Genomic DNA, 26,375 nt, shown 5'->3' with positions numbered 1-26,375 from the left:
CTTGCCAATGGATTGGCAGGTGAGGTGAGCACGTAGTTCTCAGAGACCGAGCAAAGCCATGACCAAGTTCAGTTTGAAATTAGTTTCGAATCGATTTCAACTCGAGCTAAACTCCCATTCAAGCAGAGTTGTTGACCAAAATACACCGCAGTCCAAACTCAATATCTAAAGTGATTCGTTTTATTATAATTGTCTTATCAAATTTTTTAAAATAAACTACTGATTAGTTCAGTAGTTATATATATATATATATATATATATATATATATATAAATCACTGATAATATAAATTAATAAAATAAAATATTAATTTTATCAATGTTTTATTAATTTATTTTGGTATTAAATTTGTGGTGTCGTCATTTTGATAAAAAGAATTTAAGAGATGACTAAGATTGGTCAAAAACTTACCTTAACAAGCTGCTCATCAACAAATAGTGCTAAAAATGCCATGCTTTTCATGGACAAGCTAGATTCTTGCTTGATTTACCGATATAGGATTGCCCTGAAGCAAGTTCAATTCAAGTTTGAAACAAAGAAAAATATAGCAGCCTCCAATCATCTTTCTCTCAGTTAACCAACAACTGCTGAGAAGGCTAGGATGATACAATGCTTTTGTAAAAGAATTCTACAAATTTGGGATGATCGTTATGGATTGATCGGATTGATCGCACATCATCGTCATTCATCAACCACTCTGAGTTCGCGTAAAATATACCATCAAATACATATACCATAGAAATAATACTGGAGAAGTGCTGAACCCCTTTTTCCAAGATTTGCATAAATTTAGCAGTCCAAAATCCCTCTTTCTCTCAGCCTTCTGGCAGGCGCATCACTGAGGTAGTCAGAATATCTGAAAAGAAAAAAGAAGACAAAAAGAAAAGGAAAGGAAAGGAAAAAAAGCAATTTGTCCTTAAAATAGTCAATCTGTTAACCAAAAAGACTGCTGTCTAGTATATTGCCAACATCATTGCTGAATGCAATGAGATCAAAGCCTGTTTTGAAAGCATACAAGTAAATCATGTGTATAGGAATTAATCTACTGCTTATTGGACAGCTTAATTTTGAAAGGAGAAAGGAAAGTATTGTTTTCATGGGAATTTTGAAGATAGAACCATGCGCTAGGATGTTATTCCTCAAACATATATTGGGCACTGTCATGCCCAGCTATTGTAACTTAGCTGGTAACATCTCATTTCTCAATCAAGAAAAAATGGCACTTTTAAGTGTAGCTAGAGGAAGGATCTTGGATCACTGCAATCTATTTTTAGTTTAACATATGGTACCTACATGGTTTTGGTTAACATCAATGTTTTTTTCCTGGTAATCTTTTATATACAAAGAAGAACATCTGTAGGGACTGGCACAGAGCAGTCAGTAGTCAAAATTAGCAATTGAACATTTGAACTTTAATTTGGTAATTGCAGCATGCGCCTCATGCTGCGGCATGAACAATGCGTGGACCTCTAATTTTGTAAAATAAAATGTACGAAAGAACAAGGGAAATCTAAAATAACAAATTAATTTTAAGATGTTCTGTTTCAAACTTTGTATTTCCTTATTTGCAAATCACATCCTGCCTCTTCCCCAAGAGGAACATAATACACCCTGGGTTAGGTTAAGCTTAAAACAGTTAAGAGAGGATGAGAATGAATATATGAAATATTCAATTTCTTCAATTATTAGTATAGTTACCTTAACCTATGACCATATTCAAGTTCTGTTGAAAAACTTACAGTATCCATGTTATTTACTCTTTTTACTAGAGAGAGAGGTACAAATTTGCATGGCTCAAACAGCAAGTTCTCTCCTTTAAGTCATATATTGATCTAATGGAAATCCAAAATATAGCATACAAGTATTTTGCAAATCCATAATATTGTTAATTTGCAATGGACAGTCTTAAATTTTTGGTGTTTGCTTTTGACATTTGTAATGCTTATAGTTTCAGTTTCTAATCGAACTATTCATGCATAATCGTATAGCATGGATTGTACATATGAAAAAGATAAAAAAACTGTACGTGAGTTTAAGTTTGGTCACCTTGGATGACACTAACTGGACAATCAATTGCTTATTAGTGTCCCAATTAAAGTTGATTAGGCAATTTGGGTAAACTTCTAATCGGGCAGCTGCCACATCCTAAATTATCGATATCACCTTCTTCAGTGATATTAAAGGGACAAACGATCTTATCCTAAGGTTGTGGATTAATGACAAAAACCCAATTATATTGCATTAAGCCATGAGATAAAAAAAAAAAAAGAATAGTTGGCAATATAACTAGTATGGAGAATTCTTAAAGCCAAAGGTAGAAAACTTTCGTGATCTTATTACGAGACAATTATTTGGAATATAACTTAAAAGAAAAAATATGTTGCAATGGCTATTCATGAAAAATTACAAACAAAATAATGGTCTAGAAAGAACTAAAATTTGAGGGGACTAAGAAAGAGTACGTACCAACAACCTGGAAAGGATGACACCATTTTCACTAGTAACAGACAAATTCTACAGGAACGTAGCCAATCTTCCTAGATGGTCATGTTGGGCAACTTGGAGCACCCTCTGATCTTCAGGTCTTTTAGATTGGACATTACTTGCAAACCCTCCAATGATGCTAGTTCCCTGCAATTTTCTATCCACAGCTTTTGCAATTTTTTCCATCTTCCAAGTGCTTCTATGGATGCAAGAGAAGTTATGTTTGCACAGTTTTTCAGTTCCAACTCAATGAGATCAGTGACCTTTTCCAAACCTTTAGGTAATGCAGCATCAAGGTCACCACAAGATGCCATAACAAGGAATTGGATTGACTGTGGGAGGAAGCTTTCCGAGACTGTGCGTCCCTCCAGCTTGGGACACTCTTTTATCACCAGTTTCTTCAGGGAGACAAGTTTCCTGAACCCTTGTACGGGTAAATGCTTTAGCTCTGGACAGTTCAAGATTGTCAAATCTTCAAGTGTTGTAAAATTTTCAGGTCTCGCAAACAAGCCCTCAGCTAGTGACGCGAGGCTTGGACATGACGCAATCCGCAACGAAGAAAGAGATGACGAGGAGCAGTTGTTCTTACCGTTCTGCTTTAGTTTTGGTAGAGCAACCCATGCTACATTTTGTATACTCAATTCTTTTAAACTGCAAGGCAGTGGGTTTAACAACATCAGCTTGGGGCATCCAGAAACCCGGAGACTTGTTAAACATGGAAACCATTGAGTTGCCCCTGCTCCTCCATACAACTCTTCTAGTACCGGCAAATCATGAATTACTAGCACTTGCAGCTGCGGGAAATTGATAATTCCAGCAACTCCATTGGATTGATGGCCAATACTTTGTACTGCATGCATATTTTCAAGGCACAAAGAGTTAAGGCAGGGTAGCTGTTCAAGAGGTGAGAGGTCTGCCCAGCCATTGCAGCTGGAAAGAACAATTGATTCTAAGGCATAGAGAGATTGAGTTGTCATCCAAAGTGGTCGCCTTCGACCCATATATCCAGATATTTTCAGTACCTTGAGATCAGAACATGGTTTAAGGAAATCAAGTACCTGCTCATCAAACTCACAGCTTCCACCTGTGCGGCCTTCCAGAACCCACTCTAATCTCATTGTGTGAAGGTACTTCTTATCACTCAATTTGACTTCGACAACGTCCCCGATTCTTGTTACATTTTCAAGATTTTGAATGCCTAGTTCACGAAGTTCTCCTAAGTCTCTTAACTCACTGATTTTGTGTCCATCCTCCTTGGCCACACAGAAAATATCCAGGTTTTGAAGGGAGGTTAGTCTCCCAACACAATCAATCATGCAAAATAATTTCCAGGGCATAATCAGGTGCCTAAGATTAATAAGGTTGTCTAATCCATTCAGATGTTTGAGTTGACAGGTTTGCATACAACCATGGTGTGCTGGTGTAATACTCATAACTTGCAGGTGGTAAAGCTTATTAACTGATACAGGAAGATGACTAATAGCAGTATCATCAAGATTTAAGTAGCGTAGGTGTATAAAATCCCCAATGCAGTCAGGAAATGTATGCAAGTTCCTGGCAGATAATTTCAACACACGCAAGTTCTTCAAGCCTTTGAGCTTCTCATGAATATCAACATGTAATTCAGGGTGATATCTGCCAAAATAAAGGAAAAGGGCACGCAAATTTTTGAGGTCAGAGATCTCAGGTCCAGAGAGCTTGCTAATGTCAACAGATAAGTGGCGAACAGTTTTTGGGATATTCTTCGGCATATTACCCATGACTCCCAAACTTTCACTCTGAGAAACAAATTGTGCAAGATCATACATTTGATTATTCATGACATAATACGAGTGGGAGTCACATGTTTTACAATAAAAAAAGGATTTCTCCAAGAGATGATTGAAGTAATCATATCCCTCATCCTCTGGTCGTCTTTTTGCATCTGTAGGCTGCTCAACCAGGCCTAAAGCCATCCACATATAGACCAAGTCGTCTTTATCAAACTCATATCCTTTAGGAAATGTTGTACAGTATGTAATGCAAGGCTTCAAGTGTGAAGGCAGATTTTGATAACTTAATCTCAGAGCTGGCATGTAATCATTTTCACATTGTTGCAGTTCCCAAATGTCGCCATCTAAGACATCTTTCCAGTGCTGTTCATCTAAACTTTGGCTCAATATCCCTCCCACAGTCTCTGCAGCTAAAGGAGAACCACTCAGTTTTTTCACAATTTTTTTTCCAATCTTCTCCAATTTCTTGTGATAAGTAGGGTCCTCATAGCGAAATGCGCACTGCTTGAAAAATTGCCAGTAATCATCTCCACTCAAACCCTGTAAGAAGAAAGGTTTTGTTTTAATCCCCATCATCTTTCCAACTGCTTCAATCCGAGTTGTCAACATGATCACACTCCCACTCTCTACCAATTGGAAAGGAGCTAGTACTTCATCCCAACAAATTCTATCATCATCACTCCAAACATCATCTAACACGAGAAGAACCCTTTTTGACTTCAGTTCTTCTGAAAGCTTCCAGTGAATTTCATCAAGATTATCAAAATCAGTTTTCTCCCCTAATGCGGATTCGTAGATCTTCTTAGCCAGTGAGATTTGATCAAAAGCATTGGATACACAGACCCACATCCTCTTTCCGAAATGATCCTTTGTTCTTACATCATTGTATACCAGCTGTGCAAGAGTAGTCTTCCCGATCCCCCCATCCCCAATTACAGGCAGAATGGAAAATTTCCTATCAATGCATTGCGAATTGGAACTTAGTAGTATGTTTATGATCTCTTCTTTATCATTATCTCGACCAAATACTCGGGTTTCAACAATTAAAAGGGAACTAGTATCACGATTGCTCCTGTTTGATTGCTGCTGCTGCTGCTGCTGCCGCCTTAAGATATCAACCAGCTCAAAGAAATCATCAACACTAGAAGCTACCTTAACTAACCCCTTCATAGCATTCTTTAGCCTCTGTAAGAATGTATCATTATCAGTGATGGTTCTTCGATCACTCACCTCGATTTCTTGTTCAAGCCGGTAGTACTCGAGCTCATCCACCAAGTCATCTGCCTCGTTAGTCGCATCTCGCAGCTTCCACAGCCATCTTCCTACAACTGGGTTCTCATCCTCGATGTTGTCATGGTCCATCGCGTCCAAGAGTTCTTGGATTTTGGGGAGGGCATTCTCCAGCATCTCGAGCTCGTCCTTCAAGCCGAGCTGGATCTTGTGCTGCTGGTTTAGGTAGGATACGAGTGCTGTGATTAGCTTAGCAACGGAAGCCATTGAGCGGTGGTGTTCTCCTCCTTCCTCCTGAGTAGACACGAAGGCTTCTTCGGCTGAATTGCTTGCGGCGTAGACTTTTTTTTTCTGGTGAAAAATTCATTTTGCACCATACGTTTACGGATTTTACAATTCAGGACATATTTTTCTCTATTGCAATTTGCAAGCAGGTTCTGCTCTTAAAGTTATCCCTTAAAAATGAGGCTGAGTGCATTTAGTTCTCGTTTATTTTAAAAACAAGATTAACTTTTAAAATAGGTATTTCTCTTTATTATTTTAAAAAGAGATCTTTATTTTAGAATTAATTATTTTTATATTGACTTATATTCTAGAATAAAGATATAATAGTTATATTTGATGTGATATAAAGTGAAGATAAAAAAGATGAAAAAAATATTTTATTTTTTATCCAATTATTATTTTCAATTTGATGTAAAGTGAATTAATACCATAAATTTTAAGAGTAAATTAGTAATTAGATTGACGTATAGATCAAAATAAAATTTTGATTAATAATGTTTGTATATTAGAATAGAGTTATTATAATGTTTTAACTCTTTTTTTTTTGTGCAATAAGGAGTTGTACTCTAAATAAAATAAAAAATTTATTCCTAAAATAAAAGGGAAATTAAATCATGTGTATTTAATAATTTTAATCACATACGGCTTTAATTCTATAGTTCTCCTATATTAGATTTCTGATTGCACTATGCATTCTATGTTGTTATATAGTTTCTATACAAACCCACATTTGCTCTAAGAACGAACTAAATCTAATAAGTAGATCATATAGCAGCAGATGGTGGGCATCGAGAAGGAAATTTTAGCTCAAAGTTCATGTAGCGTATTCAGAGTCAACAAGAAAGCATAACAAATTCTCTCTTTCTATAAACCATTTATTTTTCGATTTCTTTTACAAAATTATTATTGAGCATCTTACATTAAGGTTCTGTGTGCGATGAGTAGTTTATTTCAGGTTACTTTGGTCATGAGAGAGATGCAGAAGCAAGGGCATAGACCATATGCAACTATATTTTTGTTTTCTATAAGCACAGTATGCATGAGATTCTTTGATGGGCTCTGTAATCTCATAAGCTCAGGTACCTCGCAATGCTCTTGGAGCCCTTGCAAGACATTAACAACAGTCATTGCTAACTCATGAGATGGGCTGCACCTTAAAATGCTTCATCTTCCTCGAAGCTCTGTTTAGGTGGTGGCACTGTAAATGATTTGAGAGCTTCGTTTTCACCATGCATGTCGCTGTAGTTGCAATCCATTGGTCATAAAAGGAGTTGGTGTTCAGGCAGAAATCACCCAGCACTATCAATAAGAATCAATAGAGTTATGCTGTATTGGCATTGCTCAAGTTAGGCCCTTAAAGCAAATTCATTGTTGCTTATAGTTGTCACTTGTTATAGTGATGTTTAATCTCAAACAAAAGTTCCATAATACTAATAGTTACGGAACATAAAATGTATCACAAGAGGAAGAACCTGCCTTTCACCTTGTTGGAGACATTAATGATCTCTCGAATAACCTGAAAAACATACTGGTAGAAGAGCCACCTGAAAATGGAATGGAAGTAAACCAAACATCTGATAAGACAAACAGAAAAGGGGGAGTAAAAGAAAGTATAAATGTGAAGGAAACGAGTAAAAGTTTCTTACGCTGATGCAGCAATAGCCCCTCTTCTGTTCTTTTCCTACTTCAGTTGTGATAAGATCCTATAATTATATCGGGGATGTGTTCAATCTTGGGCCAATCAGGACCTGAACCTTCTTGGCACATCTCCTCCAACATCGGATCGCAGTCAAGTATGTGCAGAGTTTTCAGCGACAACGGAAGTAGTGGCATTGACTGGAGTTGACTGGCATTATTTAGTATCAAAAGCTGGAGGGAAGAGAGACTTTGCAGGTCTACAGGTGGGAACTGCTGAGAGTCAACTCTGGAAATTCTTAACTCCTGTAGACAGGTGTGGTTCTGTAACATCCATTGTGTTATTGAGGATTTGAATTCAGAAAAATATTCAATTGTCGCAACTCGGACGGAAAGGCTTCTCAATGGCTCTGTGCATAGCAGTGAGAAATTATCGATGTGAAGCTCATCCAGCACTGAGGAGGAACCTCCCATAAATGCCTTTTTAGCAGCAGCAGCAAGTTTAGAGAAGAATCTATTTGGCGAGTACATGAGGGCTAGAAAACCTGGTAATCTCTGCAAAAATGCTAGCACTTCACTAGCAAGAACTGAGAAATGCTGGAATGCAGTTAGTGCTAATGGTGACGAAGCCACTGCAACCAACTTGGGGCATCCTCTGATTGTCAGACACTTGAGAGATGAGAGAGCTTGTAAACCATCTATTGATTCTAGCTTTCCGCAATCCTCGATTGACAACTTTTGCAGTTCTTTCCATCTTCCAAACACTTCAAAAGATGGAAGGCCTGTAATATTTGCACAGAGTTTTATTTCCAGTTCAGAAAGATTGGTGATCTCTTCCAGAGACTTAATTAATATCTTATCCAGATCACCACAAGACACCATTTTGAGGAGTTGGAGTGATGGAGGAAGAAAGCCATCTGATGTTGCACATATTTGCAGTTTTGGGCACTCATTTATCACCAGTTTCTTGAGAGATATGAATCTCCTGAACCCCTCTGTGGGCAAATGCATCAGCTTTCTGCAGTTCAAGATCTTAATATCCTTCAAAGCTGTATAATGTCTAGTATGAAGTAATAAGCCCTCAGCTAGGGACAGAATTCTTGAACAGCCATCTAGCTTCAGTGAAGCAAGAGAAGATGAAATTGATGAGCTCTCGCACTTGTTGTTCGAACACGGCCAGAGCACTGGAAGAGCATCCAATGCTGCATCACTTATAATCAATTCTCTTAAGCTGCAAGGAAGAGGGGGTAATATCCGCAGCTTTGGACATCTAGAGACCACAAGTTTTCTCAAACATGGAAGCCATTGTATCATCCTTCCCCCTCCATTCCACTCTTTCAGTTTGGACATACTGCAAAATTCTAACACTTGCAATGACGGAAAAATTATAGTCTTGGCACTATAGTGAGATTGACCAAATCGTTTCACTGCATCCATATTTTCAAGACATAGGTTCGTAAGTGAGGGCAGCTCCTCAAGTGGTGAGAGGTCAGTCAATCCTCTGCAATTAGAAAGTTCAACTGATCCCAACTCAGGGAGAAACTTAGTTGTCATCCAACATGGACTCATGAGACCTGCATATCCACGTATCTTTAATACCTTGAGCTTCAGATATGGTTTAAGGTGGTCAATTACCTTATTGTCAAACTCAGAACCTGCACTTGTTTCCCTGTGCTTTGAACCCCACTCTAACACTAATGTGTGGAGATGCACTTTCTTCTCCAAGTTGGCTTGATTAGCCTCTTCATGGTTTCTTACATTTTGAAGATTCTGAATGTGTAATTCACGAAGCTCTCCCAAGTCCTTCAACTGATAGATACTTTGTTCACCGCCCCTTGTACAGAAGAAATTCAATTTCTGGAGGGAAGAAAGTCCCCCTATACCACCTATAATGACTATGTGTTGTTCTTGGGACATAGTCAGGTACCTAAGTCTGATAAGGTTGTTGAGGCCATTTAGGGGTATTTGCTGAGGTCGAGTATCACTATAGTCGTATTCCTCATTACTAAAACTCATGACTTGCAGGTTGTAAAGCTTACCAACAGATTTAGGAATTTTAGTATACTCAATATTATCACAATGCAAGTAGCGAAGGTGTATAAGATCACCGATACAATCAGGAAGGTTATGGCAGTACTTGGCAGACAATTTCAATATTCGTAAGCTTTTCAGCCCTGCAAGCTTCTCAAAAATAACACAATGTAACCTGGGATGACGTTCGACACAATGCAGGAAAATTGTATGCAGATTTTTGAGATTGGAGATATCGAGTTCAGAGAAATTGTTATCTTGAACTGATAAGTGGCGAACAGTATTTTGGAGACCCCCTATGTTATCACCTAAGACTCTAAAACACTCACCCTGAGAAACAAATTTAGCAAGATCATGTAGCAGATCATGCATGATATAGTATTGATGGAACAATTGTGTTTTAACATCAAAAAATGATTTCTTCAATAGATCATCAAAGTATGTATATCCTACATCCTCCGGTCGCCTATTTTTATCCTCCTGTACTAGACCTAGAGCCATCCACATGTGAACCAGTTCATCTTTATCAAACTCATAATCTTGGGGAAATATACTACAAAACGTAAAGCAAGGTTTCAAGTGTGAAGATAGATGCAGATAACTTAATCTTAAAGCTGATATGATGTCATTCTCACCTTGTTTTATTTCCCATATTTCACTATGTAAGATATTTTCCCAATGTTGAATGTCTAAATTGGCGCTCAATGCCCCTCCCACAGTCTTTGCAGCTAAAGGGGACCCTTTTAGCTTCTTGGCAATCTTCCTTCCAATGTCTTGCAATTTTCCATGACATTCAATGTCCTCACCAGGAAATGCACACTCCTTAAAGAATTTCCAATAATCATCTTCATTTAAACCCTCCAGGAAGAAAGGTTTCATTGTGTCCCTCATCATATTTCCAACTGTTTTCATCCGAGTTGTTACCATGATTATACTTCCCCTCTCTACTGATTGGAAAGGAGCTAGTAGATTCTGCCAGCTAATTCTATCATTGTCATTCCAAACATCGTCTAAGACAAGCAAAACCCTTTTTGACTTCAAATGTTTTTGGAGCTCGTCTACAAGCACATCAGGATTTACAAAGCCAGGTGTTTTCTTGGATGCAGATTCATAGATCTTCTTGGTAAGTGAGAGCACATCAAAAGTATTGGAGACACATACCCACATCCTCAATTTGAAATGCTTCTTTACTCTCTCATCATCGTACACAAATTGAGCAAGAGTGGTCTTTCCAACTCCTCCACCCCCGACTATAGGTAGAATACAGAATCTTCGTTCGACAAATTGAAGATTGAAATTTAGCAGTCTCTTTATAACCTCCTCTGTCTCATTTTCTCGCCCAAACACTTTGCCAGTGAGCAAATTGGTAGTCTGGCGGCTACTCGGGATCAAATGCTGCTGCTGCTGCTGCTTTAAGGTATCCACTAACCTGAAAAAATCTCCCACATCAGCAGCAACCTCATCTAATTCCTTCATTACCTTCTTTAACCTTTTTAGAGTAGGATCCTTATGCACAGCACGCATAAGAATAGTTTTAAAGCGAGAGGCAGCACGACTCATTCTGCCATTTTCACCCTTGATATCTTCTTCCAATTGGTGGTACTCGAGCTCATCCATCAAGTTCTCTGCCTCATCAGCCGCATCTTTGAATTGCTGTAGCCATCGTTTCAGGTCTGGGTTCCCTTCCCTCATATGGCCGTTATTGACTGCGTTCACGACCACTTGTATCTTAGGAAGGGCCTTCTTAAGCCTTCTCAGCTCATCCTCGAGGCCAAGCTGCATAACCCACTGTTCCTCTGCATAGGCTATGAGTGCAGTGATAAGGTTACCGGCGATGTTTGATACGAACCATCCACTAATCATCAGCTCTGACGCCATTGGAAAGCAGCTGCTCCTCCTTCTCCCTCACAAGTACCCAAGGGTTGACAAAAGGTAGCAGTTTTGCTTCTTTCAGTAGAATCAGCAAATCGAAGAAAGCATCCACGCCCTTTTCTCATGTCCTCTCCACCTTCAATGCTATATAAACGTGTGCCAACATCATCCTCCATTATTTTTCTACACCCCAGTTGGCAGATGGACACATGCATGGAACCTCTCTTTTTAAATCGGCTTCCAGAGTCCCATTCCGAGAAGGAACGCCACAATAACGTTCCCGTACCAACTGGAAGACCTGTCAACAGCATCATTGGCCATGGAAAGCGCTGACATTGCGCAAGATCACTATAGAGAAATGTAAACAAGTTATGGTCGGCAAATCGTCGAACAGAGTGCGTGCAAAACGTTGCGTGTCATGTGTTAGAGAGTAGGACCCCACATGTATGGGCCGGTCGCAGAGCATCTGAACGTAGTTGCTTAACATCCGATAGTTGACTTCTGCGTGAATTGCCACCGATATTTGTGTACTCACCGTTTCCATCATATCTGTGGAATAGGACATGTCTGATGTAACGGAGATGGAGATTTGCCGAGGATCCCTTTTTTGACTTTCCAAGTTTGCCTTTTAAATCTTATGCGAGACTCATTAGCCAAAAGATAGGCAATTATTGATTCAGATGCGAGAACGGCCATCAACTAGATTGAAGTAAGAAGGTTTTACTGATCAATTTCTAGTTTCCCAGTGGATCCGTTTAAATATTGGATATTAATCCTATCCGATATCTATAATTGTAAAAGTCGTCTCAAAATCCATTTCGGCAGGGGTGAAAATGGATCCCACACGGATTGGATAGTGGTAAAATTGTATGGTAATCATATGAACGAATAGTAAATTTAATTATTATATTGGCTAAGTATAATTATAAACACATATCTTATATAAAAGAATATTTCACAATTATTATAATATTTTAAACTAAATTCTATTTCAAATTTATTCTTGGGTTTAATTACACCAACACCTCGACCTGATTTTCACGGAGATATTTTAAACTTTTTTAGATTATAATGTCCCATCTAAGCTTCGGGACAAATTGAAACAGCTAACGATAGTGATGGACAACACTCAATGAAAATAATATCCTAATAACTTAACAAGCTTATCAATTTAGCTAGCAAAATAAAATGAAATTATGAAATTATCTAAATACTCTTAATTAATTTATATTTTTTAAACACCCTACTATCCTCCTTCAGCAAACCCAACCATCCATCATCGAGAACCCCGCCTCCCATTCTCTCTTTCTCGTATCAAGTCATCATGGCCCCAACAAGTGCGCCAAGGATGATGCAACTCCGACCGACGACAAGCTCAAGCAGCTCTAGGGCAAGGCCAACATCGGACACTAAAGAAGGGTGGGGGCGACGGCGGGGTTCGTCGGAAAGATTGTGATGTTGGATCTGCAAGGGGTCGTGTACGGCTACTTGCTCTGTGGTGGAGTTGATGCGACGACGCAAACATAAATGGAGGTGTCGTGAATACAACGCCATTGTCGTGGCACTTGATTGATGCTCCACTGCGTTGCCACCTCCCTTTTATCCCCATTGTCGTCGTCCTACTCATGCGTCGTCGTCGTCGTGGGTGGTAGCACTGTCTGGAAGGAAGGAAGGAGGGAGAGAATAGAATGGAGGGAAGAAGAGATGAAAGGAAAGAGAGAGAACGGGGAGGGAAAAAATAAAGACGAGGGAGGAGGGTATATTCGTCCATTATTATTGGATAAATAGAAGGGTGACATTGAAATTTTTTTAAATTTAGAAGAGATATTGTAACTTAAAAAAGTTTACAGAGTACTGATGAAAATCTGAGTATAATGCAAGTATTGTTAGTGTAAATTAACCCTATATTCTTCTAACTGATATTTATATCTGCATGGATTATTCGAATATGGATGGATACGCATTTGGATATCCAGTAAATCTTGGGTATAGAACCGGATCGGATAAGATTAAATTCGACCCGTTTTCCCACCTACCGATTAAGACAAGTGTCCATTTGAATGGGATCCGGGTTATACCCGCATCGTGGTGTTCCGCACATCCACACAGACCGTTGCTGTGGAAGATTCACAACCTCTAAGTTCCATCACTGATCTCTGTTTTGTAGTATGTTCATTCATCTACTAGGGCTGCAAGAACAGGAAGGAACCCTAAAACCCTAGATATCTCTCGCGTTGACCTCAATGAGCTACTTTCAGAGTCGAGCGCAATCAAAAGATTGAGGGCTAAGGTTTTGTCTTTGTACGTGGCATCCCTCATTCTTGAACTCTCCCAAAGTTCTTGGTACTGTTGTATTTCTTTTGCCTTTTCTTGATTGGATACTGTTGTTTTTAGCTATTATACCGATATGCATTATCACATCCTCTTCTTGCAATTGGATTTATATTATCCATGTCTTCTTGCAATTAAATGCACTTTAGATCGAGTAGATAGTGTAGTTTGAAGGCAAAATAGGAATCAGATCATGCTATCTTTGCACACCGTTCGCAGACTCTGTGCTGCAATTGATGCTTTGTCGATCACTGTGATTGCTGCCGTTATCTCTAAATCAAGAACAAAAACTGATCTTGCCGCCTATGCTAACTCTCCGAATCACTATCAAGAAAACCTCCCAACAATTTCTGCTTGTAAAGCTGCCATTTTGAAAAATAGAGTCAATCCCAAACCTGAATCCAAACAAGAATGCCCATTGTCCAATGACTCTGATCCTAAAATTGTCAGTGAGCCTGCTCTTTTGAAGATTAAGGCAGAGAGAGATCCAGAAAAGCTTTTTCTCCTCTTTAAGTCCAATGCCCATAACAGACTTGTAGTTGAGAATCGGTTTGCGTTTGAGGATACAGTGTCACGTCTTTCTGGTGCACGCCGCTTTGATCTCATTGAACACCTTCTTGAGCACCATAAGACCCTTCCTCAAGGACGTCGAGAGGGATTTGTTGTTCGGATCATAACACTGTATGGAAGAGCTGGGATGCCAGATCATGCTCTCCGGACATTTCATGAGATGCACCTATTTGGATGTCCTAGGACAGTAAAATCTTTCAATGCCACACTCAAGGTCTTGTCTCAGGCAAACAAGTTTGATGACCTCTGGGCTGTTTTTTATGAGGCTCCTTCCAAATATGGGATTGATTTGGATGAGATTTCCTATAATACTATTATTAAGGTTATGTGCATAATGGGCGGCTTGGATTCTGCTTATTGTGTAATGCGAGAGATGGAGAAGGCAGGACTCAGACCGGATGTCTTCACATATACCACACTCATTTCTGCCTTCTATAAGCATGGTCGGCGTGAGATTGGTGATGGGCTTTGGAATCTCATGAGGCTCAGGGGGTGTTTGCCAAGTCTCACCACTTTTAATGTCAGAATTCAGTATTTGATTAGCAGAAGGAGGGCCTGGCAAGCTAATACCCTGGTGCGTAACATGTACATTTATGGTATAAAACCAGATGAGGTAACATATAATCTGATCATAAAAGGATTTTTCATGATGGGTGAGTTTGCAATGGCTAAGAGGATCTTTTATGCTATGCATGGGAGGGGATGCAAGCCAAACAGCAAGATTTACCAGACCATGGTTCATTACCTTTGCGATGGTCGGGAGTTCGATTTGGCATTCAGTTTGTGCAAGGATAGCATGGAGAGGAACTGGTTTCCGAATGTTGACACCATCAGTAAAGTTCTAAAAGGCCTTATGACAATTTCGAAGGACAGGAATGCTAGGGAGATAATGAAGTTGGTTTCTGCAAGAACACCTTCCTTTTCAACTGATGAAGTGAAGGTCTTTCAAGACATATTATCCCACCGCAGGACGCAGAAACAGCATTAAATGGAAATACAAACTTTTTGGGCTATCACTTTATGGTGAATGAAGAGCTTCACCAGCTTAGCTCACATTCTTTTATTTTTTACTCACTAATTGGAAATACAAGCTTGACTGCATGGAACAGACATCTGGTCATGCTTTTTCAGAGCATTGGAGTACTCCATTAAAACAAGTCAGAGTGCAGTTTAGAGCTAAGCTCCTGGCAGTAATTGTCTTGTAAGTTAATTATATTTTTATGTTCATGCGCATCACTAATATTTATTCATGTTATATGTTGTTATCCACAACACACTTTCTTTCTACGTCTATTCTATTCGCTTCCAATGAACTTTACCGTTGTCTACTGCTTTCACTATAAAATGGAACATATGTGGGATACTATAGAGTATAGACTGAACTAATTACTAATTAGCATTCCCTGTCTATCGCAATTTAGTCCCTGTCCCAAGATATTGGAGCCTAATTTGCTATCCTAGTACCTAACTTTAGCTCTTCAAGTTTTCCAATATGACAATATGTTTATTCCATTGTTAACAAGTAACAAATACTAACACAGATGCATTCAACTCATGCTTTAGATTTACTGTGAGTCATGGTATTGTAAAATGAACTTATGTTGATTGCGTGACACTGTAAGTAATTACCCCTAAATGCCGTGCACAACAACATGAGTTTCACACTGGAGCCATCAAATTATTAATTTTAATTACTCGAATAGCTTGTTCTTGTAGACAAAAGCAAGTATCTACCCAAACTATCTCCAGGATTCTGGAAATGATTATCTAATCTTTGGTAAATCCATTAAAAGCTTTTAATTTACGTAAATATCATGTGCCATTGATTGAAGTCAGTTTACGATGGCATTGTGATGTTTTTATATTTCTTTATCCAAATTTTAATTCTCTAGTTCATTGCATGCAAATAAATATGTCGTCATTTATAAAATCTAAAAAGAATTACTATTAGACTAGAATATCATGATATTGTTTTGTAATGTGCTTATGAATCAAGATGCATCTTTCAAGGACAGCTCCTAGGATTATGACTGATATACATACTGAAATTATTCATCTACATTTCATATAAACAAGGTGTGTGTGAGTAAATTTCTGCTTAAATATTATCTGATAATGATGATTGTCTTTTCAAGACTCAAATACATTATCATTCGAAGTTACTATCAACTTGTTAAAAGCTGGCCGATTGATTAAATAGGTAAAGGTAGCTAGGTCCACAGTCACTCTTATGACCTTTTGTGCCAACTACAATTAACCCATGATATTAGAATAATAAAGATATTAGGATAATTCTACTTAGACCTTTTAAATTATTACTCTTTTTTCACATACCTCCTTTGATTTTTTTTTTGGTATACAAAGACCCCCTAAAATATTGAAAATCTCTCACTCTCCTAACACTATAAACAGAAAAGGTGAAAAAAAAGAATATTCAAAATACACCTCTACTTATAATGTCGAGAGTTAAGTTATTTTTTCTTTGTTAATTCTTTATTTGCCCTCGAACCCTAGTTCTTTCCTTCTCATTCCTCCTTTCTCCTTCGCAGGAGCCCTCGGGCATGACTAGCCTCTCATCCCTCTAACTCGGGAGTCCGTCTGTGTTTGGTCTCTCTTTAGTAGCTTCGTCAATCAGAAATCAGAAATTTTTGCAACCAAATTGCCATCTAAGACTTTGTTCTAAGGCTTTATTATACTATGAATGATCTACTCGCTGTTCTTACCATGCTGCAGTCTTACAGGATTAAAGACATGACTCTTGCTTTCCACTTAAATTATTTTTGTATTACTATCCGACCACGTGTGTTAAGTCGATCGAGTCTTTCGAGTCAAGTTAGTTAGTTAGATTTATATATTTTTTAAATTTAAATAAAGTGGATAATCTGCATATGGATCTGATCTGCTGGGACTTTACTCCTATAAATATAAGCGGTCATGGGTCGATTATTATCAGGGAATGAGTCTTGAGTTTAACCAATTTACTCTTATCACCTTTATATTTTATTATAACCGTTAGATTGTCTTTATTTTCTTAGGAGTAGATCATAATTTGACGATCGCTGCAACGTCGGAATTTTCACTTATGTCGATTTCTGACCTTTTTTCATTGTTTTATTTTTAACTTTTCATCTCAGCTTCTGATTTACGTGAAACTAAAGTTATTAGATCCGTAACTCGTGAGGCTACTACTATAAAAAAATTCATAATTTTCTTACTTATAGATCAGTCCATATCTGATTTTTAATATTTTGAAAGTTAATTGTGACTTCATAAGTAGTGATTGGGTGTACTTGTTATACTTTGGATGGTTGGTCAGGTGACAAGAATTCTTGTATCTTTTGATACATCATTTTGCTTGATTTCTCCTTCTGACAGCTATTCTTAACTCTCTCATTGCATGAACTTGTTATATTGGCTTATTCTAAAGTGCCACTCCTTCAGAGTTGAGATGCATTAAGCTCAATCTAAGTCTTGAATAATTTCTATTAAACGGTTCTAATTACTATTTGATTGTCTTAAATTTGTACCTTTGTTCACATAATATTATTCTGAACCACAAGATGGAGGTTAGCAGTAGGTTAGATTAACTGCTTAACTCATAAGCTTTCCTGCTTTAATGGCTGTCTATTGAAGGCACTGATAAACTGGAAATTATCTACTATGGAATCTTATTATGTTACATTATCTAGAACTAGCTTATTATATGTTTCCCTTTTTCACTATAAGAAGAAATGTCAAAGGCTTGGAATTTTCTATAGAATATCTTCTTGGTAGCAAAATGGATAAATCCTTTAGATGTGACATGGTGAGTTATTTACAATGTTTGACATTTTTACGGTCTCAATGTACAGTGGTACTTTGCACTGCAAATCTGCAGCTAAGCATTAGATTGCAAACGATATTGCGAAGGACTCAAAGGAGTTACATCGAGGGCTTGAAATGACCGTCCAGGTGTCCTGCATTCCTGAATGAGCACCTCCTCAGGATGTGGCTGATATTTCAATGGCCTCATCCACAAGGAAGCTTTTGTGATCTGCCTCAGATGTTATATTAGAAGCATCAGAAGCATGGATCGCATATGCATATCTGCATTTCAGAGCGGCATTTCTTGTATGTATGCAAGGTCATTGCGCCAGAAATCTCTTAACCTTGGGTATTTTTTAGTGTCAGAATGCTTCCACGAGAACGGGTTATGTCCTCAGTTCCTGAATCAGTAAAAGAAGGCAACCAAATCTGTGTAGGCTTGTACTTTTGGTTATACTCTCAGATGCTAAGTGGCAGGATTGTGATCAAGTATTTTACATTAACATTATTACAATAATGTGGAGCGAGGAGGCAAAGAAAAAGAGTAAATATTTCATTCAGGCACAAGGAAATCATTGGCCAGCTATCAGTATCTTTTCCGAGAATGGCCCATGCTTAACCTTTTGGCAACTTTACTCGAACAAATTTGAGATAATCTTTTCTGAGTTCATATCTTGCTCTCTAATTCTTTTCTCATTTGTTAAATGCACTCAGAGTTCATAATTTGTTTGGTGATCGGAGGTTTTCAGCATACAGATTGTATTCTTTTTTGAGGAAAAATAAAGTATCAGATTATATTCATTCTCTATTATGTATTTCGAACGGAATTTGATTTAGTTGAATTCAGTTGACTACTAAAGTGAGATGCTTTGTTTGTCTACCCTTGGCTATAGATGTGCGATATGATAAAGATTTCTTCTCTTGCTCTTTAGAAGTCAACCTTGGAGACTGACTACATGTAATAAAGAGTGATCCATGAGAATAAAGACCACAGTAAGGGGCTTGATATATTTTTCTTACCAAAAATAAATTAAGAAAATGGAAAAATATATTTATTTCGAAGCATATTTTAACTCTCTTATGCCACCTGCAACTCACGTGCGGACAAGATAAGATGAGCTCACGAAGAAAGCTTAAAGAGTAAGGTATGTGAATTTTCTGCTCCTCTCTTCCCTCCACCTTCAAAATCTTTACGTTAAAACATGGCCTTCGTATTGCACCTGCGATCCTTCGCCTCCTCCTCCTCCCTTCTCCGGTCTCTATCCAATCCTTCAAACCTCCCAACCTTCCAAACCCTAGACGTAACTCTGAGGACTCGGCGCTATCGATCTGGGAGGCTAAGGTCTCTTCCTCCCCGGTCGCGCTTCCCGACGATTTCTGCCTCTCTCCCTCCCCTCGATCTGACCGAGGATAACATCCGTCAGGTCCTAGTCGACGCCAGATCCGAGGCAAGATAGCCATCTCAAATTTGTTCAATTTTTTTTCTCGGCTTAGTTCAAATTCTTATCGCGTTATAGTCCGAATCTTGTTGGGATTGTTATATGTTAAATGGCAGGAAGTTAAGGATTTGTTGATAATTTAGTAGTATCAACAAATTTAATGTTTTATAAATATTTACTCGAGTGTCTTCTCTTTTTCTTTTTTCATGATTCAGTTGGGTCAGATCTTTGATGCGGAAGTTGGGATAACAGGTAAATTAGGTACACTGTTCGATTGTTAGGTTAGTGTATGTAGATGCTATGATTAAAGTGACAATGGATGCATGTAGGAAAGGTGGATCTTGCTGAACTAGATGGCCCTTATGTGAAGCTCAGTCTTAAGGGACGGTTTTGGCATACCCGTGCCACAGTTCTGGCACGGGTTGGTAATTATCTTAAGAACAGGATCCCTGTAAGTTACTTATATGTGCTTATATGGATATCTTGTTTAGAATATATTGAATACAGCAATGTCGCAATGTTATTTGACTAGGAAATTTTGGAGGTGGAAATTGAAGATGAGAAGCAACTAGATGATAGCCCAGAGAACTTCTAAGGTACTTATTTTAAGTTTTTGTCTTTCAGTAGTTAAAGTTCAGAGTTCAGACAAGTTCTAGCTAAAGCTTGTATGAAGAATTATGATGTCCTCGTGATCCATGCATTGCCTTGGTATTAAATTGGTTTTGACATAATGGAATTTTCCCTTCTACTGTTGTATTAGATTCTAGTAATATTCCATGCTATATTAATTTAAGTTTCATAACATGATTTAAAACTGTCTTTGCCCATGAGCGACGTTCAAGGTGGCTGCTTAGATGGAGTGTAATAGTCAGTCCCTAATGCAGTCAAATATGATTTGCCTTAGAGCTCACTGTGTGCTGCTTATACTAATTTTTACTTCTTATTGCTACTAATTTGGGACAAACTTTAGAATCGCTTCTTGTACTGGACTCAATAGGTTCTTTTTCTCAAATACTTGATGGGTTCCAACATCAGTTTTAGCCTTCTCAGAAGGTGACAGATATTACGTACATGTAAGAATTACTGACAAGTAATTCAAACTTACCCCTGAATGCATCTCCATTGTTCTGATCATCACCTTATCATTCTTCATTAATTTGCTGTCTCTTGATTTTCATGGCAAGAAAATCTTGAAGTAGTAGAAAATGAAAATTAGGAAAAAGAGCTTCCAACTAGATTAGCATAAGAACAGAGGATGGCTTAACATGGTTATCATGAAAGAACCCTCCTTACACAAAAGCACTGTTGGAATCAAATTGTTCTCACATGATTCGTTGTGATGATAATAGGGTAAAATATGTGGTTTAGAAGCCTTATTGAGTGATTATACAAAAACTTCCAGTTGAGTGCCAGCATAAAATTGGACAATAAAGGAGTGCAAGCATTTAATCTGTAAAGCTATTTGGTGGGGTGGAAGACTAACATACATACTTTTGAACTTTGAAATGAAGAATTTAAGTATATAGGCAGATTGAAATACAAATCCAACTGGCATGTCTTACTAGGAATGTATATGGTTTATAGTGAAAAATTACCATGCAATGCTGGAAGGACTGCAACTAATTTATGAAGGTAATGTTCAACATGATCTGTACGTATTCAAATGATTCACATGCTAACATAAATAGCTTGTGTAATCTGAATGGTATCAGCTCCATCTGTTCACATCTTTTATTTTCACATATCAAGTCAATCAGTTTCTCCTGCAAGTTTTCTTAATTTCTTCATGAGGAACTTGGTTTTGCCAACCAATACTGCATCTACATCTGAATGGAATACTAATCTGGTAGTAGTTAGTAAAGTTAATCACTAGTTTTATCTTTATTGTCCTTCATATTGACCTATCAGCACTGATACATAAGTAGCTGCTGTGACGCCCCTTCTTATTCCTTTGTCTGCCTCACTGCCTGTCTTGTAGTTTAGAAGGGATTTGGACCCAAAACTTGTTTACTGGATTTTTTTTTTGTTGAATCTTATGTTGCTGATTCACTTTTTTATTTGATTCTGAGTATAGTTATCTAGTGAACATAATATTTGTTATAAAAAGCATTAACACGAGCACATGAAAATCATAGCTGTAGTTCTCCATGAGTTATTGCTTATTAACATTGATATATCTTGTTTCATGACTTGCAAATTTGTATCTGACCAGCTCTAGTTCATTTCTCTTGATGTTTTAAGTAAGCATTGTTTGGTGAGTTAGGGTAGCGTAATTGCATTTTTGCACGTCTGTATAGCCAAGTTAGCAAGTAAAACAGTAATTCCATTGTCACTATTGTGCTCCATAACAACTTCAATCAACTTTGCAGGTTTTTCTAGAACCTAACATGTTATTCATTGGATATGATAAAAAGAAGATTATAAAGTTTAGCATTAACATACTTGCATCATGTTCTTTTTATCAGGAAAATACGGCCTAATATATTTCAAAGAAATCAAATTATTTGTTGGCCCCGCTACAGCAATGTCTTTCTAATACATAGCTAGACATCAGATAGAAAGAAGAGCAGCATCTATGCCAAAAGCAACCCTTCTAATCTTTATTGTGGAATGAATGATGATACAGCTAGTTTCTGATGATGAGCTAATGTTTGCCTACAAGTTGGGAGGATGGCAAGAAATCGGTCTTGGTAGTACTAAATAACCTCTTGAACGATTTGTTCTTAGCCTACTTTAGATTCTTTGTCCAAGCATTTAAACCTAAATTAAATATTTATCTCGCTTCCCGTTTAAAGGTTTGTCATTGATATATGGATATTTATGCAGTTATGCTTATATTATAGTCGCCCTTGATTTTGTATTCCACAATGATGGCCCTGCAATTTATCATCTATTTTCCTTCCATTCTCTGATGGCAATGATAAGGATGAGAAGTGGATGATGAGAATGTGTAATAGAATTTTCCACTAGCAAGTATGTGACTGATATTATGTCCTCATAATAAAAGCAATTTTACCATCATTTCATCATATATAATTTGTAAGGATCCTATCTACCCTGACCTTTTCTATTTGGTAAACTGATGAACATTTGGAATGTTAGTAACCTTGGTTTCATCTATTCGTAATCATCGATGAGAATATCCTTTGCATATTATAGTTATTTTGGTTTAATGCCCGTCGACATGATAACCACCCACAAGCTGACAAGCTTAAAAAGATGGACAAAAATGTCTTCATTCCTTCTTTCGGCTGTCAAATAATATCTTTTATATTGTTTGAGATTATGTCTAGAGTTATATCCACTATCATTTACAATAATCATATATAAAGTCCATCATATGACGCGAGCATAATTGGACCAGGAATTCCTACGGGCCTACTTTGTTTGTTAACAAATCGAAAGAAACTTCAGAGAGAGGTGGGGTGGGGTACTGGGGTGGGGGAGGAGAGAGAGAGAGACAGAGAGAAGAGAGAGTTTAGGAGATTTTTTTCTTATCATATTAATAGCTCTCTCAATGTTATATTATTTTTTATGAAAGTAATATTAAAGTTTTGAGAGAGAGAGAGAGAGAGAGATATTTTTTTACCAGATTAGCCCTCTCAATGTTATATTATTTTTTAGTGAAACTAATATTAAAATTTTGAAAATTTTGTCAGGGGGTCAGGGTGGCAGCCTTATTGAAACCTCATCCGTTCTGCATTGCACCTAACAATAGTACGAACTTCGGATAGGAAGTGTTCTTTTGTGAGATCTTCAGAACCACATGGGTCATGCCATTTGCCATACATGACATCTCTTTCACATACATACACACAACACACAAGCAGTCAAGCACAAGAGTAAAAGCTAAGTTAAGTATCTTCGATATTATTATTATTATTATTACTTTTTTTTTATTAAGTAATGCTTTGAGGTCCAATCTTTGGTTGCCTCAAGTTGTTTTAATTTGTTTTCCACCATTAGTATAATCCCCAGTTGTCAGTCGAATTAGGCAGTATCTGATTCGAAGATCAAATTAATTAATAAGGATTGGAGAAAGATGTGAGCCACAAAGTCTGGCTTTGGTCCTCACTTTTTTTGGGTGTAATTTGGCATTCTATCATTTAAAGTTTAGTCCTTGGATGGAGGAAATGAAGGAGCTTTATAGATTTCTAGCTAGTAGATGAAATGTACCTTTTATTTACATGTGAAAGCATGTGAATTATATGGCCCATTTATGTACTTTGGTCCTACACAAATCACAAGGTGTTTGGCGCACTCACATAATAATTTAATTTTACAATATAAATGCATCAAAAAGAACGTTTGCTTCTTCTTAAAAGCAACGTGGGATTTGGAGTGATACCCACCTCTTTTCTTGTCTCATGAGCCAAATGATTTTTTCCCCCTCTCTCTCTCTTTTAGAATATCTTGCATGCATTGAGTATTTTGTTAGAAAATATATTATAAATTAGGCAAATGATTCGAACTATTAATTTTTCTTACCTAATTAAACGGGAGAAATTAAATAATACTAAATAAAATTAATTAAAAGTATCGATCATATCAACCGAAAGTAACTATCACTTTTTTTAAATTGTAAGAATAGATTAGTCATATTTTATTTATCTTTTAGCTATCTATTTTTTTATAAAAAATAAAAATAATAATAAATTGGTAGAAATTGACATTCCTATTATTAAAATAGCTGTTATAAAGATAAGTAATAAGAAAGTACTTAAATTCTAATTTTTTTAATTGATTAATATAGTCACATATATAAAATGTCTTATATATTATTTAACTCATCATTTGATAAAAATTATTTTTAATAACTAATTAGTTAGTATCGAATTATTACTTATAAATTAACATCGAAGACAAAAGACAAAGAATTCTGCCTAAGGCTCTTCTCTCTCTTCAACCTTTCTCTAAACTATGTAGCCTTTAATTTCTTCTTTAAATCATAACTGGGCTTGCCTCTTTATTTCCTCACCCAAAAAGAAAAAGTTGAAGATCAGAAACTATAACAATATGTTAGAATATGTGATATTCTTATTCTAGTTTACGAATATATTCTCATCCATATCTATCTTATCCCATCATTTAGATAAACATTATGTTAGATAAAGGATAAGAATATCTCTCTTTTGGTATCACAAGTGCAGGCAAATGTAGTATATATATATAAAGGCAAATAAATCAGTGTTTGAGAAGAACAAGGCCTTAGGGTTCATTATCTCACAGTATCTCATTTATCATGGAATTTTTTTCCTTTTCAGAAAGGAAAACTAGTTATTTTTTATTAAAGAAAGGAAAGCTTTGTTGCTTGGCAATAAAGTTTCCTATGCATGTCACATTCCTTCTCTCTCTTTCTCTAGGTTCATTATTCTTGAGTAGGCATGGATCCCACACCATCATTCCTTAGCTTAATGCCAAATCGACATCAAATCCAAATGCCAAGAAACTCCAAATCATTACTTGTAAGCTTAACCAAATCAACCTTCTTTTGTTTGGGAAGTTTGCTCTGCCTTTTGCCAACATGTGTTGATAGTTTAATCGCAACAACCCATTACTTAAACCACAGATTAAATTAAGGATTATTAGTTGGGCTCTGCATCACTGTATACCATTTCATGAAGAGAAGAAGTTAGCAGAAGAAATAATTCTTTTTTTTACTTCATATCTCATGTCACTTCCAGTAGTCTTAGTCTTTCATTAGTAGACATTAAAAAAAAAGACCACTTATTTAGTCGGTGCATTTATTTACTCTGTTTCGAATGCCTCCAAAATCCAAACAAACATTCCTACAGTTATTAGTTAAAATTAACTACCATTTCTGATCTCCATACATGGTCTTTCATCTGTGGGACTTAATAATGCAGATACCATCGTACGCTTCTTCATCTCTTTCTTCCTTTTTCCATAACTATGAGTTTATTAAGAAACACATCATAATAAATCTAAATCATACACACATTATGGGCATAAAAAATTTGTTATTATATATTACCTTCAAATTCAATGCTTTGGATGAGATTTAAACATAGGACCTGTAGTAGCTGGGTCACTTAGAAGTGGCCAGGGCTACAAAGATAGGTTCTCGATGAAGATAGTTTCTTACATTTATCACCTGGGAGACAAAAACTGTAGGGCAGTTGGGGGTTTTGGAGTATACATGATGACAAAGAGGAAATTATCCATGAACTGCTGCAGGGCTTCAGAGAATCCTCATCATGTGAGGTAGGAAGAGAACTGTTCAAATGGGAACATGAGCTTGACATGGTTTATATATATATATATATATATGATCAGAATCCATGTAAGTACACTTTCTGCCAAGGACTATGGAGTAGACTATAGTTTACAATTTATATATTTTTTTAACATTTTGGAGTACATTTTTGAGATACCCAAAGAACTATTTAAAAATTAAAAGACAAACTGTTTTTATATATATTTTAAAAAACTTAAATACTAGGTGAGATTGATATCTTATTCAGTATTTTTTTTAATTTATATAGTATTACATTTAATGTTCAAAATGAATTAGACACAGTAAACTTAAAATAGTTAAAAACTCGCTCAATTTGTTATAAAGTATAACTGATTAATATCAGTGCCAGAGTTAAAACTAGTTTGATATAAAACTGGAAATTAAAAAGATAACGAATTTTTTTTAATCTAACTAAATGATGAAACATTGTTGTCGTGGATATAGTAGCTATAGTCCTTGGGGCCATGCAAACAATTTCAATTTTTCTTTTTCACTTTCCTGTAGCATTTAAGCAACAGACACCATTGTATAAATAACATAATGTGGTCATTAAAGTCATATGATAAGGACAAAAAAATTTCCATATCAAAGAAGACTTGCTATACTTGAAAGTCTTCTCAACTTAGAACAATGTAATCTAAGTAAAAAGTTTTTTTTTTTCAC

The 26,375-nt window shown here is 36.8% G+C and overlaps 4 protein-coding genes across 6 annotated transcripts; 2 read left to right on the top strand and 2 right to left on the bottom strand.

Annotated features, from left to right (window-relative positions):
- Nucleotides 1–448: 448 nt before the first annotated feature.
- LOC140779446 (putative disease resistance protein RGA3) lies at nucleotides 449–5,846 on the bottom strand. The gene is made up of 2 exons (XM_073124509.1): nucleotides 2,467–5,846; nucleotides 449–856 (listed from the first exon to the last, which is right to left on the bottom strand). The coding sequence occupies exon 1, from the start codon at nucleotides 5,751–5,753 to the stop codon at nucleotides 2,538–2,540; it is 3,216 nt and encodes a 1,071-aa protein (XP_072980610.1). The 5' UTR covers nucleotides 5,754–5,846; the 3' UTR covers nucleotides 449–856; nucleotides 2,467–2,537.
- Nucleotides 5,847–6,634: 788 nt separating this feature from the next.
- On the bottom strand, nucleotides 6,635–11,996 carry LOC140778705 (putative disease resistance protein RGA3). The gene is made up of 3 exons (XM_073123542.1): nucleotides 11,752–11,996; nucleotides 7,418–11,657; nucleotides 6,635–7,315 (listed from the first exon to the last, which is right to left on the bottom strand). The coding sequence occupies exon 2, from the start codon at nucleotides 11,313–11,315 to the stop codon at nucleotides 7,458–7,460; it is 3,858 nt and encodes a 1,285-aa protein (XP_072979643.1). The 5' UTR covers nucleotides 11,316–11,657; nucleotides 11,752–11,996; the 3' UTR covers nucleotides 6,635–7,315; nucleotides 7,418–7,457.
- A 1,425-nt stretch (nucleotides 11,997–13,421) lies between these two features.
- LOC140777678 (uncharacterized) lies at nucleotides 13,422–18,873 on the top strand. 2 transcript variants are annotated; one of them, XM_073121958.1, is made up of 2 exons: nucleotides 13,422–15,411; nucleotides 18,062–18,873. In XM_073121958.1, the coding sequence occupies exon 1, from the start codon at nucleotides 13,834–13,836 to the stop codon at nucleotides 15,196–15,198; it is 1,365 nt and encodes a 454-aa protein (XP_072978059.1). In that variant the 5' UTR covers nucleotides 13,422–13,833; the 3' UTR covers nucleotides 15,199–15,411; nucleotides 18,062–18,873. The 2 variants fall into 2 exon arrangements, with proteins under 2 accessions (XP_072978059.1, XP_072978060.1); XM_073121959.1 differs by having other exon boundaries at nucleotides 16,760–18,873.
- Nucleotides 18,874–19,159: 286 nt separating this feature from the next.
- LOC140777679 (uncharacterized) lies at nucleotides 19,160–24,094 on the top strand. 2 transcript variants are annotated; one of them, XM_073121961.1, is made up of 5 exons: nucleotides 19,160–19,462; nucleotides 19,669–19,705; nucleotides 19,783–19,904; nucleotides 19,986–20,049; nucleotides 23,113–24,094. In XM_073121961.1, exons 1-4 carry the CDS (start codon nucleotides 19,217–19,219, stop codon nucleotides 20,046–20,048), a joined length of 468 nt encoding a protein of 155 aa, XP_072978062.1. In that variant the 5' UTR covers nucleotides 19,160–19,216; the 3' UTR covers nucleotide 20,049; nucleotides 23,113–24,094. The 2 variants fall into 2 exon arrangements, with proteins under 2 accessions (XP_072978062.1, XP_072978061.1); XM_073121960.1 differs by lacking the exon at nucleotides 23,113–24,094 and adding an exon at nucleotides 21,919–22,612 and having other exon boundaries at nucleotides 19,161–19,462.
- The last annotated feature ends 2,281 nt before the right edge of the window (nucleotides 24,095–26,375 follow it).

The sequence above is a fragment of the Typha angustifolia genome, chromosome 15 (assembly GCF_048772165.1).
Source record: "Typha angustifolia cultivar Huaian chromosome 15, ASM4877216v1, whole genome shotgun sequence".
NCBI classification, from domain to species: domain Eukaryota; kingdom Viridiplantae; phylum Streptophyta; class Magnoliopsida; order Poales; family Typhaceae; genus Typha; species Typha angustifolia.
Note: the sequence above shows the minus strand (reverse complement) of the source record. Positions and strands in the feature narration are given on the sequence as shown.

Bases quoted from the DNA above. Each gene is read 5' to 3' on its own strand.
- LOC140779446 (XM_073124509.1), bottom strand. From the start codon at position 5,753: ATGGCTTCCGTTGCTAAGCTAATCACAGCACTCGTATCCTACCTAAAC.
- LOC140778705 (XM_073123542.1), bottom strand. From the start codon at position 11,315: ATGGCGTCAGAGCTGATGATTAGTGGATGGTTCGTATCAAACATCGCC.
- LOC140777678 (XM_073121958.1), top strand. From the start codon at position 13,834: ATGCTATCTTTGCACACCGTTCGCAGACTCTGTGCTGCAATTGATGCT.
- LOC140777679 (XM_073121961.1), top strand. From the start codon at position 19,217: ATGGCCTTCGTATTGCACCTGCGATCCTTCGCCTCCTCCTCCTCCCTT. The intron at 19,706-19,782 runs GTAAATTAGGTA...GGATGCATGTAG, and splicing joins TGCGGAAGTTGGGATAACAG to GAAAGGTGGATCTTGCTGAA. The intron at 19,905-19,985 runs GTAAGTTACTTA...TTATTTGACTAG, and splicing joins ATCTTAAGAACAGGATCCCT to GAAATTTTGGAGGTGGAAAT.